At 37.5% G+C, this 14,351-nt stretch overlaps 1 protein-coding gene across 1 annotated transcript in view; it reads right to left on the reverse strand.

Annotated features, from left to right (window-relative positions):
• Window positions 1-14,351, reverse strand: part of LOC128653786 (ABC-type organic anion transporter ABCA8) — a 405,751-nt gene that overhangs the window by 218,198 nt on the left and 173,202 nt on the right. The window contains exon 20 of the mRNA XM_053707294.1: window positions 839-1,005. Coding sequence (XP_053563269.1) covers window positions 839-1,005 — 167 coding nt within the window. The remainder of the gene's footprint in view (window positions 1-838; window positions 1,006-14,351) is intronic.

The following is a 14,351-nucleotide window of genomic DNA, read 5'->3' on the forward strand; positions in this document are numbered from 1 at the left end:
TTTTGCGCTCTCTCTCTCCCCCTCTATTTTGTGCTCTCTCTCTCCCCCCTCTCTTTTGTGCTCTCTCTCCTCCCCTCTCTTTTGCACTCTCTCTCTCTTCTCCCTCTCTTTTGCTCTGTCTCTCTGTCCTTTTATTTGCTCTTTCTCCATCCCTCTCTTTTGCTGTCTCTCTCTCTCTCCTCCCTCTCTTTTGCTCTCTCTCTCCCCCATCTCTCCCCCCTCTCTTTTGCTCTGTCTCTCTCCCCCCTCTTTTGCTCTCTCTCTCTCCATCCCTCTATTTTGCTATCTCTCCATCCCTCTCTTTTGCTCTCTCTCCCCCTCTCTATTGCTCTCTCTCCCCCTCTCTATTGCTCTCTCTCCCCCTCTCTTTACTCTCTCTCTCCCCCTCTCTTTTGCTCTCTCCCCCCCTCTTTTTTTCTCTCTCTTCCCTCTATTTTGCTCTTTCCACTCTCTTTTGCTCTTTCCCCTCTATTTTGCTCTCCCCCCTCTCTTCTGCACTTTCCCCTCTCTTCTGCTCTTCCCCCTCTCTTTATCTCTTTCCTATCTCTTTTTGTCTCTCCCCCTCTCTTTCTATTTCTTTCCCCTCTCTCTCGCGCCGACCGCACCCAGCCACGCCCCCGACCACGCCCCCGACCACGCCCCGACCATGCCCGGTCACACTCGGACACGCCCATGCTACGCCCGGCCACGCCCATGCCGCAAACAGCATGTCAAGTAAGGCCAGGTGTGTTTGTCCTCGTGCTGTCTCTACTGCGCATGACAGCTTTGGACAAACACACTTGGCCTTTTATATTATAGGCTTGCTATAAAATTGTATGGGTGCTGAATATTGTCTTACCTGTGTTGTTATTGACCAGAATATTGGTGTAATAATTGTGAATCCGATGTCTTGGACTTTGAAAGTAAAGTTTTGGGGTGAGTTCCCACGAAGGCACTTTATGAAAAAGAAGACGTATGACAGTGGAACTAACCAGTGGAACAAGGAAAAGAATTAATAGAACCAATCTGAAACAATAAAAAAAAACATTTTGACTGGAAGTCTCACTTTACTCACTGTATCCTCATCATGTAGACAAAAAGGATATCCTTTTCTTAATTTATAACAGGTATTGTATGAATATTATAACATAAATTTGAAACTGTTTTTAATTGTTTTGCAGACTTTTTTCCTGTTATTTCACCACTAATATCAATTTATTATGTGCTAGATTTTAAGTCGCAAGGTAGTTAGAGTTCCCACTCGTGCTAGAAGGAGACTTTTAGCGTGCGTTGGGTTGCACTCATATTATGAGTTTAAAGTAAAAAGTTAGCATGCAAGTGAAAACTGTCTCATACAAAAAGTGGAACTTAGGACATCGTGAACTTGTTAACATATTCTCCCATAGACTTCAAAGGAGCGTGAAAATTGATTATTTTTTTTATCAATAATCTTTTGCTAACCTGATCGAGTTTATTGAAGAGCGCTAAACCTGACAGGAATAAAGAATATTTAAAATTCCAATGTTCTTCATGTAGCAAAATATGTTTTATTTATTCTTTTATATATATATATATATATAGGAATATCTATTTTAAAATACTTTAAAATCCCCTATGTGAAGAACATTGGAATGTGAAATATTTACAGTAAATATACAGTTTAACATTTTATTGACTATGCATATTGCATAAATATGATTTTTCATGTTTTCAGCTACTTGACTACAAAAGGCTCTAATGCATGTATATATATATATATATATATATATATATATATATATATGTCTATATATATATATATATATATATATATATATATATATATATATTAAAAGTTGAAAGGTGTACCAGCTCAATCCAATGTATAATGAACTAGATGACCCTGAACAACTAAAGAGTAATGTATCCAGGGGTGCAAGGGGGCATAAAGGGTATGATAAATAATAATAAAGAAAAAAGGAGAAGATAGAAAACAATAGGGAATAGTATGCCCTATTGTATTCCCTATTGTACTGCCAATGTTTGCTTATAGAGATTTCCTTGCTGAGTCCTTTTATGCACCTGTTAGCAATGGGTGTGGATGCAACACCTGAACTCAACAATCAGTATGGCCTTTCCATTGGCAATATAGCGTAACTCTTGTATTTCCCCTTCATTATTATTACCTTACTAACATTATATTTTCATATATGACAACAAAAATGTTAGCTGACAAAACTAGAATTTCATATTGGGATAAGCTATTCAAATAATATATATTTCTATAGTAAACCAATTAGGGTTAGATTACAAGTGGTGCACTAACCTTAGCGTGCATTGAAAGTAAACGCTACTGCACAAGCGCAAACTAGACTGAAATCAACTCATAAATTGTTAGGGATAAAATTAAAGTTGTACCAGACACAACATAAATACATTTAAATAAACTGTTACACTCATATAAACACTATCTGATAAAAATGGCATATAAATATTAAAAGGTATATGATATTTGGTCATATATTTGAATGCAAAGGAATATAATATATATGTGTGTCTAAATAATAATTATATTACACTATTTAATGTATTTTACTGTGTATTTAGTGTAAATATTTAACATTCCAATGTTCTTTAAAATACAGGAAGATTACATTTTTATTATTTATATATATATATATATATATATATATATATATATATATATATATATATATATATATATTTATATATATATGTGTGAAGAACATTGGAATATAAAATATGTGCTACGCCCTTCGGATTTCCCTCTATAGGTTTAACATGGTGTTGGTTTAGCACACATTTAGAAATTACTTATCTTAAGGGGCATTATATAAATATTAAATTCAAAATATTAAAAATATTAATACTTGTTAAAAGGACAGTCAAGTCCAAAAAAAACTTGCATGATTTAAATAGGGCATGTAATTTTAAACATCTTCCCAATTTACGTTTCATCATCAATTTTGCTTTGTTCCCTTGGTATTCTTAGTTAAAAGCTAAACCTAGGAGGTTCATATGCTAATTTCTTAGGCCTAGATTTAGAGTTTGGCGGTAGCCGTCAAAACCAGCGTTAGAGGCTCCTAACGCTGGTTTTAGGCTACCGCCGGTATTTGGAGTCAGTCAGGAAAGGGTCTAACGCTCACTTTGCAGCCGCAACTTTTCCATACCGCAGATCCCCTTACGTCAATTGTGTATCCTATCTTTTCAAAGGGATCTTTCTAACTCCGGTATTTAGAGTCGTGGCTGAAGTGAGCGTTAGAAATCTAACGACAAAACTCCAGCCGCAGAAAAAAGTCAGTAGTTAAGAGGTTTCTGGGCTAACGCCGGTTTATAAAGCTCTTAACTACTGTACTCTAAAGTACACTAACACCCATAAACTACCTATGTACCCCTAAACCGAGGTCCCACCACATCGCCGCCACTCGATTAAATTTTTTTAACCCCTAATCTGCCGACCGCCACCTACATTATACTTATGTACCCCTAATCTGCTGCCCCTAACACCGCCGACCCCTATATTATATTTATTAACCCCTAACCTGCCCCCCACAACGTCGCCGCCAGCTACCTACAATAATTAACCCCTAATCTGCCGACCGCAAAGCGCCGCCACCTACATTATAGCTATGTACCCCTAATCTGCTGCCCCTAACACCGCCGACCCCTATATTATATTTATTAACCCCTAATCTGCCCCCCTCAAAGTCGCCTCCACCTGCCTACACTTATTAACCCCTAATCTGCCGAGCGGACCGCACCGCTATTATAATAAAGTTATTAACCCCTAATCCGCCTCACTAACCCTATAATAAATAGTATTAACCCCTAATCTGCCCTCCCTAAAATCGCCGACACCTAACTTCAAACATTAACCCCTAATCTGCCGACTGGAGCTCACCGCTATTCTAATAAATGTATTAACCCCTAAAGCTAAGTCTAACCCTAACACTAACACCCCCCTAAATTAAATATAATTTAAATCTAACGAAATTAATTAACTCTTATTAAATAAATTATTCCTATTTAAAGCTAAATACTTACATGTAAAATAAATCCTAATATAGCTACAATATAAATTATAATTATACTATAGCTATTTTAGGATTTATATTTATTTTACAGGCAACTTTGTATTTATTTTAACCAGGTACAATAGCTATTAAATAGTTAAGAACTATTTAATAGCTAAAATAGTTACAATAATTACAAAATTACCTGTAAAATAAATCCTAACCTAAGTTACAATTAAACCTAACACTACACTATCAATAAATTAATTAAATAAAATACCTACAATTATCTACAATTAAACCTAACACTACACTATCAATAAATTAATTAAATACAATATCTACAAATAAATACAATGAAATAAACTAACTAAAGTACAAAAAATAAAAAAGAACTAAGTTACAAAAAATAAAAAAATATTTACAAACATCAGAAAAATATTACAACAATTTTAAACTAATTACACCTACTCTAAGCCCCCTAATAAAATAACAAAGCCCCCCAAAATAAAAAATGCCCTACCCTATTCTAAATTTAAAAAGTTCAAAGCTCTTTTACCTTACCAGCCCTGAACAGGGCCCTTTGCGGGGCATGCCCCAAAGAATTCAGCTCTTTTGCCTGTAAAAAAACCACATACAATACCCCCCCCAACATTACAACCCACCACCCACATACCCCTAATCTAACCCAAACCCCCCTTAAATAAACCTAACACTAAGCCCCTGAAGATCTTCCTACCTTATCTTCACCATACCAGGTTCACCGATCGGTCCTCGGAAGTATTGATCCAAGCCTCGGAAGTGTTGATCCAAGCCCAAGCGGGGGGCTGAAGCGTGACGTCCATCCTCGGGCTGAAGTCTGGATCCAAGAGGCGACTGAAGAACTCCATCATCGGGCTGAAGTCGGAAGCCCATCATCGGGATGAAGTCTTCTATCAAGCAGCATCTTCAATCTTCTTTCTTCCGGAGCCATCATCTTCCAGCCGACGCGGAACATCCTCTTCTCCCGACGCCTACTCGCCGAATGACGGTTCCTTTAAATGACGTCATCCAAGATGGCGTCCGTCGAATTCCGATTGGCTGATAGGATTCTATCAGCCAATCGGAATTAAGGTAGGAAAATTCTGATTGGCTGATGGAATCAGCCAATCAGATTGAAGTTCAATCCGATTGGCTGATCCGATCAGCCGATCAGATTGAGCTCGCATTCTATTGGCTGTTCCAATCAGCCAATAGAATGCGAGCTCAATCTGATTGGCTGATTCCATCAGCCAATCAGAATTTTCCTACCTTAATTCCGATTGGCTGATAGAATCCTATCAGCCAATCGGAATTCGATGGAAGCCATCTTGGATGACGTCATTTAAAGGAACCGTCATTCAGCGAGTAGGCGTCGGGAGAAGAGGATGTTCCGTGTCAGCTGGAAGATGATGGCTCCGGAAGAAAGAAGATTGAAGATGCTGCTTGATAGAAGACTTCATCCCGATGATGGACTTCCGACTTCAGCCCGATGATGGAGTTCTTCAGTCGCCGCTAGGATCCAGACTTCAGCCCGAGGATGGACGTCATTCTTCAGCCCCCCGCTTGGGCTTGGATCAACACTTCCGAGGCTTGGATCAAGACTTCCGAGGACCGATCGGTGAACCTGGTATGGTGAAGATAAGGTAGGAAGATCTTCAGGGGCTTAGTGTTAGGTTTATTTAAGGGGGGTTTGGGTTAGATTAGGGGTATGTGGGTGGTTGGTTGTAATGTTGGGGGGGGTATTGTATGTGTTTTTTTTTACAGGCAAAAGAGCTGAATTCTTTGGGGCATGCCCCGCAAAGGGCCCTGTTCAGGGCTGGTTATTTTATTAGGGGGCTTAGAGTAGGTGTAATTAGTTTAAAATTGTTGTAATATTTTTCTGATGTTTGTAAATATTTTTTTATTTTTTGTAACTTAGTTCTTTTTTATTTTTTGTACTTTAGTTAGTTTATTTCATTGTATTTATTTGTAGATATTGTATTTAATTAATTTATTGATAGTGTAGTGTTAGGTTTAATTGTAACTTAGGTTAGGATTTATTTTACAGGTAATTTTGTAATTATTTTAACTATTTTAGCTATTAAATAGTTCTTAACTATTTAATAGCTATTGTACCTGGTTAAAATAAATACAAAGTTGCCTGTAAAATAAATATAAATCCTAAAATAGCTATAATATAATTATAATTTATATTGTAGCTATATTAGGATTTATTTTACAGGTAAGTATTTAGCTTTAAATAGGAATAATTTATTTAATAAGAGTTAATTAATTTCGTTAGATTTAAATTATATTTAACTTAGGGGGGTGTTAGTGTTAGGGTTAGACTTAGCTTTAGGGGTTAATACATTTATTAGAATAGCGGTGAGCTCCAGTCAGCAGATTAGGGGTTAATACCATTTATTATAGGGTTAGTGAGGCGGATTAGGGGTTAATAACTTTATTATAATAGCGGTGCGGTCCGCTCGGCAGATTAGGGGTTAATAAGTGTAGGCAGGTGGAGGCGACGTTGTGGGGGGCAGATTAGGGGTTAATAAATATAATATAGGGGTCGGCGGTGTTAGGGGCAGCAGATTAGGGGTACATAGGGATAATGTAGGTGGCGGTGGTGTCCGGAGTGGCAAATTAGGGGTTAATAATAAAATGCAGGTGTCAGCGATGTCGGGGGCGGCAGATTAGGGGTTAATAAGTGTAAGATTAGGGGTGTTTAGACTCGGGGTTCATGTTAGGGTGTTAGGTGTAGACTTAGAGAGTGTTTCCCCATAGGAAACAATGGGGCTGCGTTAGGAGCTGAACGCTGCTTTTATGCAGGTGTTAGTTTTTTTTTCAGCCAGCTCAGCCCCATTGTTTCCTATGGGGATATCGTGCACGAACACGTTTTTCCAGCTTACCACTACCGTAAGCAACGCTGGTATTGAGAGTTGAAGTGGAGCTAAATTTGGCTCAACGCTCCCTTTTCTGAGGCTAACGCAGCCATTCAGACAACTCGTAATACCAGCGTTGTCTTAAGGGTGCGCTGGGAAAAAAAGGCTTGTTAGCACCGCGGGTCTTTACCGACAAACTCTAAATCTAGGCGATAGTAAATTAATTATATAACTTTACTCATGAAACAGCCTGGGCTATGCTATGTTCTATCCAATACAATCTGATGAATCTACTGATTTAAAAATTCAGCTTCATAGTTTATGATCTTGGAAGTTGCTGGCTTCTTTAACCCCTTAATGACCACAGCACTTTTCCATTTTCTGTCTGTTTGAGACCAAAGCTATTTTTACATTTTTGCAATGTTTGTGTTTAGCTTTAATTTTCCTCTTACTCATTTACTGTACCCACACATATTTTATACCGTTTTTCTCACCATTAAATAGACTTTCTAAAGATACCATTATTTCTATCATATCTTATAATTTAATATAATTTTTTTTATAAAATATGAGAAAAAACACACTTTTTCTAACTTTGACCCCCAAAATCTGTTACACATCTACAACCAGCAAAAAATACCCATGCTAAATAGTTTCTAAATTTTATCCTGAGTTTAGAAATACCTAATGTTTACATGTTCTTTGCTTTTTTTTGCATGTTATAGGGCAATAAATACAAGTAGCACTTTGCTATTTCCAAACCACTTTTTTTCAAAATTAGCACTAGTTACATTGGAACGCTGATATCTTTCAGGAATCCCTGAATATGCCTTGACATGTATATATTTTTTTTAGAAGACATCTCAAAGTATTGATCTAGGCCCATTTTGGTATATTTCATGCCACCATTTCACCGCCAAATGTGATCAAATAAAAAAAAATTGTTCACTTTTTAACAAATTTTTTCACAAACTTTAGGTCTCTCACTGAAATTATTTACTAACAGCTTGTGCAAGTATGGCATAAATGGTTGTAAATTCTTCTCTGGGATCCCCTTTGTTCAGAAATAGCAGACAGCTTTTTGGGGTAATTTTAGCTTTAGTGTAGTGAAGTAGACAACCCAAAGTATTGATCTAGGCCCATTTTGGTATATTTCATGCCACCATTTCACCGCCAAATACAATCAAATAAAAAAAAAACGTAACGTTTTTCACAATTTTAGGTTTATCACTGAAATCATTTACAAACAGCTTTTGCAATTATGGCACAAATGGTTGTAAATGCTTCTCTGGGATCCCCTTTGTTCAGAAATAGCAGACATATATGGTTTTGGCGTTGCTTTTTGGTAATTAGAAGACAGATAAATGCTGCTGCGCATCACACATGTATTATGGCTAGCAGTGAAGGGGTTAATTAGGTAGCTTGTAGGGAGCTTGCAGGGTTAATTTTAGCTTTAGTGTAGAGATCAGCCTCCTACCTGACACATCAGACCCCCTGATTCCTCCCAAACAGCTCTGTTCCCACCCCCACCCCACAATTGTCCCCGCCATCTTAAATACTGGCAAAAAGTCTGCCAGTACTAAAATAAAAGGTATAGTTGGTTTTTGTGTGTGTGTTTTTTTAGCATATTTACATATGCTGCTGTGTAGGATCCCCCTTAGCCCCGAACCTCAATAATCGCCCCCCCAAACAGCTCTCTAACCCTCCCCCTCTACCTTAATGGGCGCCATCTTGGGTACTTGCAGCTGTCTGCCAGTACCCAGTTTAGAATAAAACTTTTTTTTCTGTTTTTTTTTTTAATTTTCTGTAGTGTAGCTTCCCCCCCCAAAGACCAACCCCCTCCAAGTACCCTAACGTATAATGTAGGGCATACTCCCACCCCCTTTCTCCCACTTCTTTACCAGAAACATTTCTGTAGTGTAGCGGTTCCCACCTGCTCCCGCCCCGTGCACGCACCTGCCTGCCGCCCCCCGTCTATCCCGCCCTCAATCCCGCCCCCCTCCATATCACTGGGCCCATTGATGGCCGCCCACCCGCCTCCCACGTCGGCTCCCACCAACCATACCGGCCATCGATGTCCAGTGCAGAGAGGTCCACAGAGTGGCTCTCTCTGCATTGAATTGCCAAGCAGGGTTATTGCAAGATGCCTCGATATCGAGGCATCACTGCAATAACCTGAAAGCAGCTGGAAGCAATCAGGATCGTTTCCACCGCTTTCCAAGACCAAGGACATACGCCATACGTTAAATCGTTAAATGTCTTTTTTTAGGACGTACGGCGTACGTCCTTGGTCCTTAAGGGGTTAAGTTTAGCTGCATCTAAGTCACTCACTAATTTTGCCATGACACACCTTTTATAGTGGAAGTAATTTTATCTGAATGCACCACTGAATTTTGTATGATTCATACATTAATTCCTTGGTCTGGTAAATATATTATTATTTATCTCTTCCTGCTGATGGTTCATTGTCATTTGCAGTACTCTCACATAATATTGATACATCAAAATGGACACTTGTTGATGTATCATTGTGTCATTCCAATGCAAATTTGTATATCTGTTCCATTTCACAATTCTATACAACTAATGAAACATGTTTGAAAAATCAAAAATCTTGTACCTTACAAGGTCATTTTAAAGTAATTAGACAAGTATTTTATTTGGGATCTGAAAGGGAGTTTGTTTTCATTTAATTCTTTTAAATACTATTATTTTCCAAACACGAGATAATGTATTTGCTAGTTCTCACTTATTACCTGGTACATGGTGTAATACTATTCCACATACTGTATATATTATATTGCATCTTCTACTTGGAATTTTACCATGCCCCATACTCTTAATATTACTTTAAAATTAACATGGGACCATGGTATGAATTTTTCTGTTTTGGATTTACCTTTGGGTATGGGGTCACAAATGAAGAAATGGTTAAGTGATTTTACTATAATTACTTCCCTGTTAGAAAATCTAAAACATCTTTCTGTAGACACTAAAATTAAAGTAGAACATGAAAAAGGAATTTTAAAATCAGCTACTTCTAGTGTTTTACAGGCTGTGAAATATTTTGGTGGGAATTTGTATTTGGATATAGTAGAACAGCTAATCATATTTTTTAATATAACGTTACACCCTGTTATTATTTTAACTATTGTTCAAAATCTTGGCCTCCATTACATATGTAGCGTCGCCCGCAAAATCCTACGCCGATAGTTTTTAAGCGATTTTGGTATTACATATACGGCGTAGCAAACAAGTTACGTGCAAATATTTCATCCTTCGCTCACAATTATTACTCCCATAGGCTAACATGGGACCGCGTCGTAAATCGGTATCCAATATCCAGCGCAAGGCCTTACGTGATGAAAATGGAGAAATCTTACTCTATTTTTACCTCATCATAAAAGGCAGGCCTTGCACTGAGTATGGGAGCACCATAACTCCCGAAAATGCCTGCAAAAATAAACTAACACCTAACGCATGCGTAATGTCTATCTACCTGTCAACCGCAATCCCCCACCGCATTAACTAAAAAAGTCTATTATCCCCTAAACCGCCATAGCCCACACTGCAAGTAATAACTAAATTATTAACCCCTAAATCCGCCAACCCCAACATCGCAAACTACCTCTTAAAACGATTAACCCCTAATCCGCCATTAATCCACAACGCAATAAACCTATTCAAGTATTAACCCCTAAACCGTCATAGCCCACATAGCCTATTAAATGTATTAACCCCTAATCTGCCACCGCCAACGTCGCTGCCACCATAATAAATGTATTAATCACTAAACCTAAGTCTAACCTAACACCCCCCTAACTTAAATATTATTTAAATAAATCTAAATAAATTTACTATTATTAACTAAATTATTCCTATTTAAAACTTAATACTTACCTATAAAATAAACCCAAAGATAGCTACAATATAATTAATAATTACATTGTAGCTATTTTAGGATTTATTTTTATTTTACAGGCAACTTTGTATTTATTTTAACTAGGTACAATAGTTATTAAATAGTTAATAACTATTTAATAACTTCCTAGCTAAAATAAGTAGAAATATACCTGTAAAATAAAACCTAACCTAAGTTACAATTACACCTAACACTACACTATCATTAAATAAATTAAATAAATGAACTACAATTACCTAACATTAAATACAATAAAATAAAATAAACTAAAGTACAAACCCCCCCCCACTAAATTACAGAAAATAAAAAAAAATACAAGAAGTTTAAACTAATTACACCTAATCTAAGCCCCCTAATAAAATAAAAAAGCCCCCCAAAATGATAAAATTCCCTACCCTATACTAAATTACAAATAGCCCTTAAAAGGGCTTTTTGCGGGGAATTGCTCCAAAGTAATCAGCTCTTTTACCTGTAAAAAAAGAAATACAACCCCCAACATTAAAAATCACCACCCACACACCCAAATTTACTCTAAAACCCACCCAATCCCCCCTTAATAAAACCTTACACTACTCCCTTGAAGATCACCCTACCTTGAGCCGTCTTCACCCAGCCGGACAGAAGTCTTCATCCGATCCGGGCAGAAGTCTTCATCGAATCCGGGCAGAAGAGGTCCTCCAGCCGGGGCAGAAGTCTTCATCCAAGCGCATCTTCTATCTTCTTCCATCCGACGAGGAGCGGCTCCATCTTGAAGACATCTGATGCGGAGCATCCTCTTCCATCGATGGCGACTGTAGAATGAAGGTTCCTTTAAATGACGTCATCCAAGATGGTGTCCCTTCAATTCCGATTGGCTGATAGAATTCAATAGAATTCAATAGAATCAGCCAATCGGAATTAAGGTAGGAAAAATCCTATTGGCTGATGCAATCAGCCAATAGGATTGAGCTTGCATTCTATTGGCTGATTGGAACAGCCAATAGAATATGAGGTCAATCCTATTGGCTGATTGGATCAGCCAATCGGATTGAACTTCAATCCAATTGACTGATTGCATCAGCCAATAGGATTTTTCCTACCTTAATTCCGATTGGCTGATAGAATTCTATCAGCCAATCGGAATTGAAGGGACGCCATCTTGGATGACGTCATTTAAAGGAAACTTCATTCTACATTCTGCGATGTTGCGGGCTATGGTGGTTTATATGTAATACCCCGATGTGCGAGGTGAAATTTCGCCCCGTATATTTGATCGCACCTCTTATGTTTATTTTTATGTGTGGATGTGTTTGCTGTCAAAAGCATTTAAACAAAAAAATAGTTTGACAAAGTACATCTCTGGAACACCTTAATTCATTATATTCTGCTAATTCAGTTTAACTTGACACGACTAGGCTTCCTAATCTAATTTGAAAGATGTATTGTTTAATTTGATATATTGTATACCTATACTTTTTTTGTTTGTTTTCTAGGAGACTCTTCTATCTTTTTTTCTTGGTGTCTGGATGGAATTCTTTTGATTTACACTTAGGCTCTTATGAATTCATCTGCGTGACTAATAGTGGACATGCTAAGTCCTTGTGACAAGTTTACAGGTGGTTCTGCACTCACTACCTGTGACCAACTGTTTCTTGTTTGTCATCTGCCGTCAACTTGTTTAATCCTATGATTATTCCTTGGCCTTCTCAGTGGTTAAATACACTCTTGATGTTATTGGTTGTAAGCATTAACAATATTACACATGTTGTATTTATTGATGGGACCTCTTATACAGACTTTATTGCTTTCATTTCTGTGCTTGATGGTTTTCTGCTCCAACTTTCTTTTACTCTATACAAAGGTAGTTGTGAATTGACCTGTGTATTGTACAGTATGACATCAAATCCACTGACTCTTGTTTGAAATATGTCTGGTATATGTCTGGTAGTTTATTTTTTGTTAGCCCTTAGTGCTGTATCATTTAAAATGTGTCTTTGACAAAAAGAAAAGAATGTAGGGGAATGTAAAGTTCTAAAATATAGAATGTGGAGTTATAAAATATAATTATTATAGGATATGATAGTATTAGAATAAGGATTTATATAAGTCCAGATTTAATTAGTAATAGGTTAAATTCCTTTTAAGGACATTACATTAGAACACTGACATTCACATTCAGAACAGTTGCTATTAAGTAATGCTATTGAACTGCGCATGAGTAAAGTTAAAAGAGCATTATCTATACGTCAGGTAGATTTATGAAGTCTTATAAGGATGTTAATATATATATAAAATTAACCTTTCACTTATGGTATGGACTAAGCTGATTGGTTTAAGATGTACATAAATACAGTGAACTGGAACTAAAATCTTGTTATCTGATAACTTTTGATCTCAAGCTATTGTATTAATTGTTACTTGTTGTGATAATTGATAAATATATTTGTGTCAACAAATATTTTATAGTTATAAGTCGTATTTCATCTGTTAGATAACTCAGATTAAAGGGCCTATTTATCGAGCTCAGTATGGAGCTTGATGTCACGTGTTTCTGACGAGCCTTCAGGCTCACCAGAAACACAAGTTATGAAGCAGGGGTCTAAAGACCGCTTCTCCATAACCTGTCCACCTGCTCTGATGTGGCGGACAGACACCACCGTAAATCAACCGGATCGGGGTAGATTGACACCCCCTGCTAGCGGCCGATTGACTGCAAATCTGCAAGGTGCAATAATAAATGCTGAGAGCGTATGTTGTCGGCATTTATTGATGCGCAGTGGACATAATCTGCAATATGGGATCATATCCGCTCGCACGTTCTTAAATAGGCCCCTTTTGTTGTCTGTAGTTAGTAAATTCTAACCGAGGCATATATACTTATAATCAAAGAGAATTCTCACTGCATCTCTCTCTTTCTCTCTCTGCGAGATCATACATCTGTTGTTAATCAGTCATTAATGACAGCCCTGGCTTAATTATAACTATTCTGCCCTTAATATTCACAAAAGGAGGTCATTAAGCACAAGCTTAGTTGTAGAGATTTCTAGGTAGCACATACTCAAAATAAGAAGACACAAAGCACAGGCTTGATTGTAGAGAAAGCTATGTAACAGCAGTGGCCCTACTCAACAAAGAAAATGTGTTGGACTCCTAAGGTTAATTCAGTAGTAAGCAATAGTAATACAATACTTGCTGCTCTCTATAATGATTTTGAGAATGGATGGATAGATAAATAGATAGGTAGACCTTCATTCTGCACTAATATAAGGTTCACCTGCAATAGGATTGTACAGATTCTGCCCTATGTAAAGACTGGCAGCTGTGGGCCCCCAGCACTTGGGTCCTGGTTCCTCTGAACCTGCTGCACAAATGGTAGTTCTGCAACTAAACACAAAAAGGGCGCTCTGACCATGGATATTAAGTCATTATTTACTATAAGCTAGATTACGAGTTTTGTGTTATGAGTGAAAAAGCATTGTTATGCTTCATAACGCTGCTTTTTCCCTAACGCTGCTATTACAAGTCTTGTCGATATTGCTGTACCGCACACCTTTTTGGCCGTCACGCAACCTC

Source organism: Bombina bombina, chromosome 1 (genome assembly GCF_027579735.1).
Source record: "Bombina bombina isolate aBomBom1 chromosome 1, aBomBom1.pri, whole genome shotgun sequence".
NCBI lineage: Eukaryota > Metazoa > Chordata > Amphibia > Anura > Bombinatoridae > Bombina > Bombina bombina.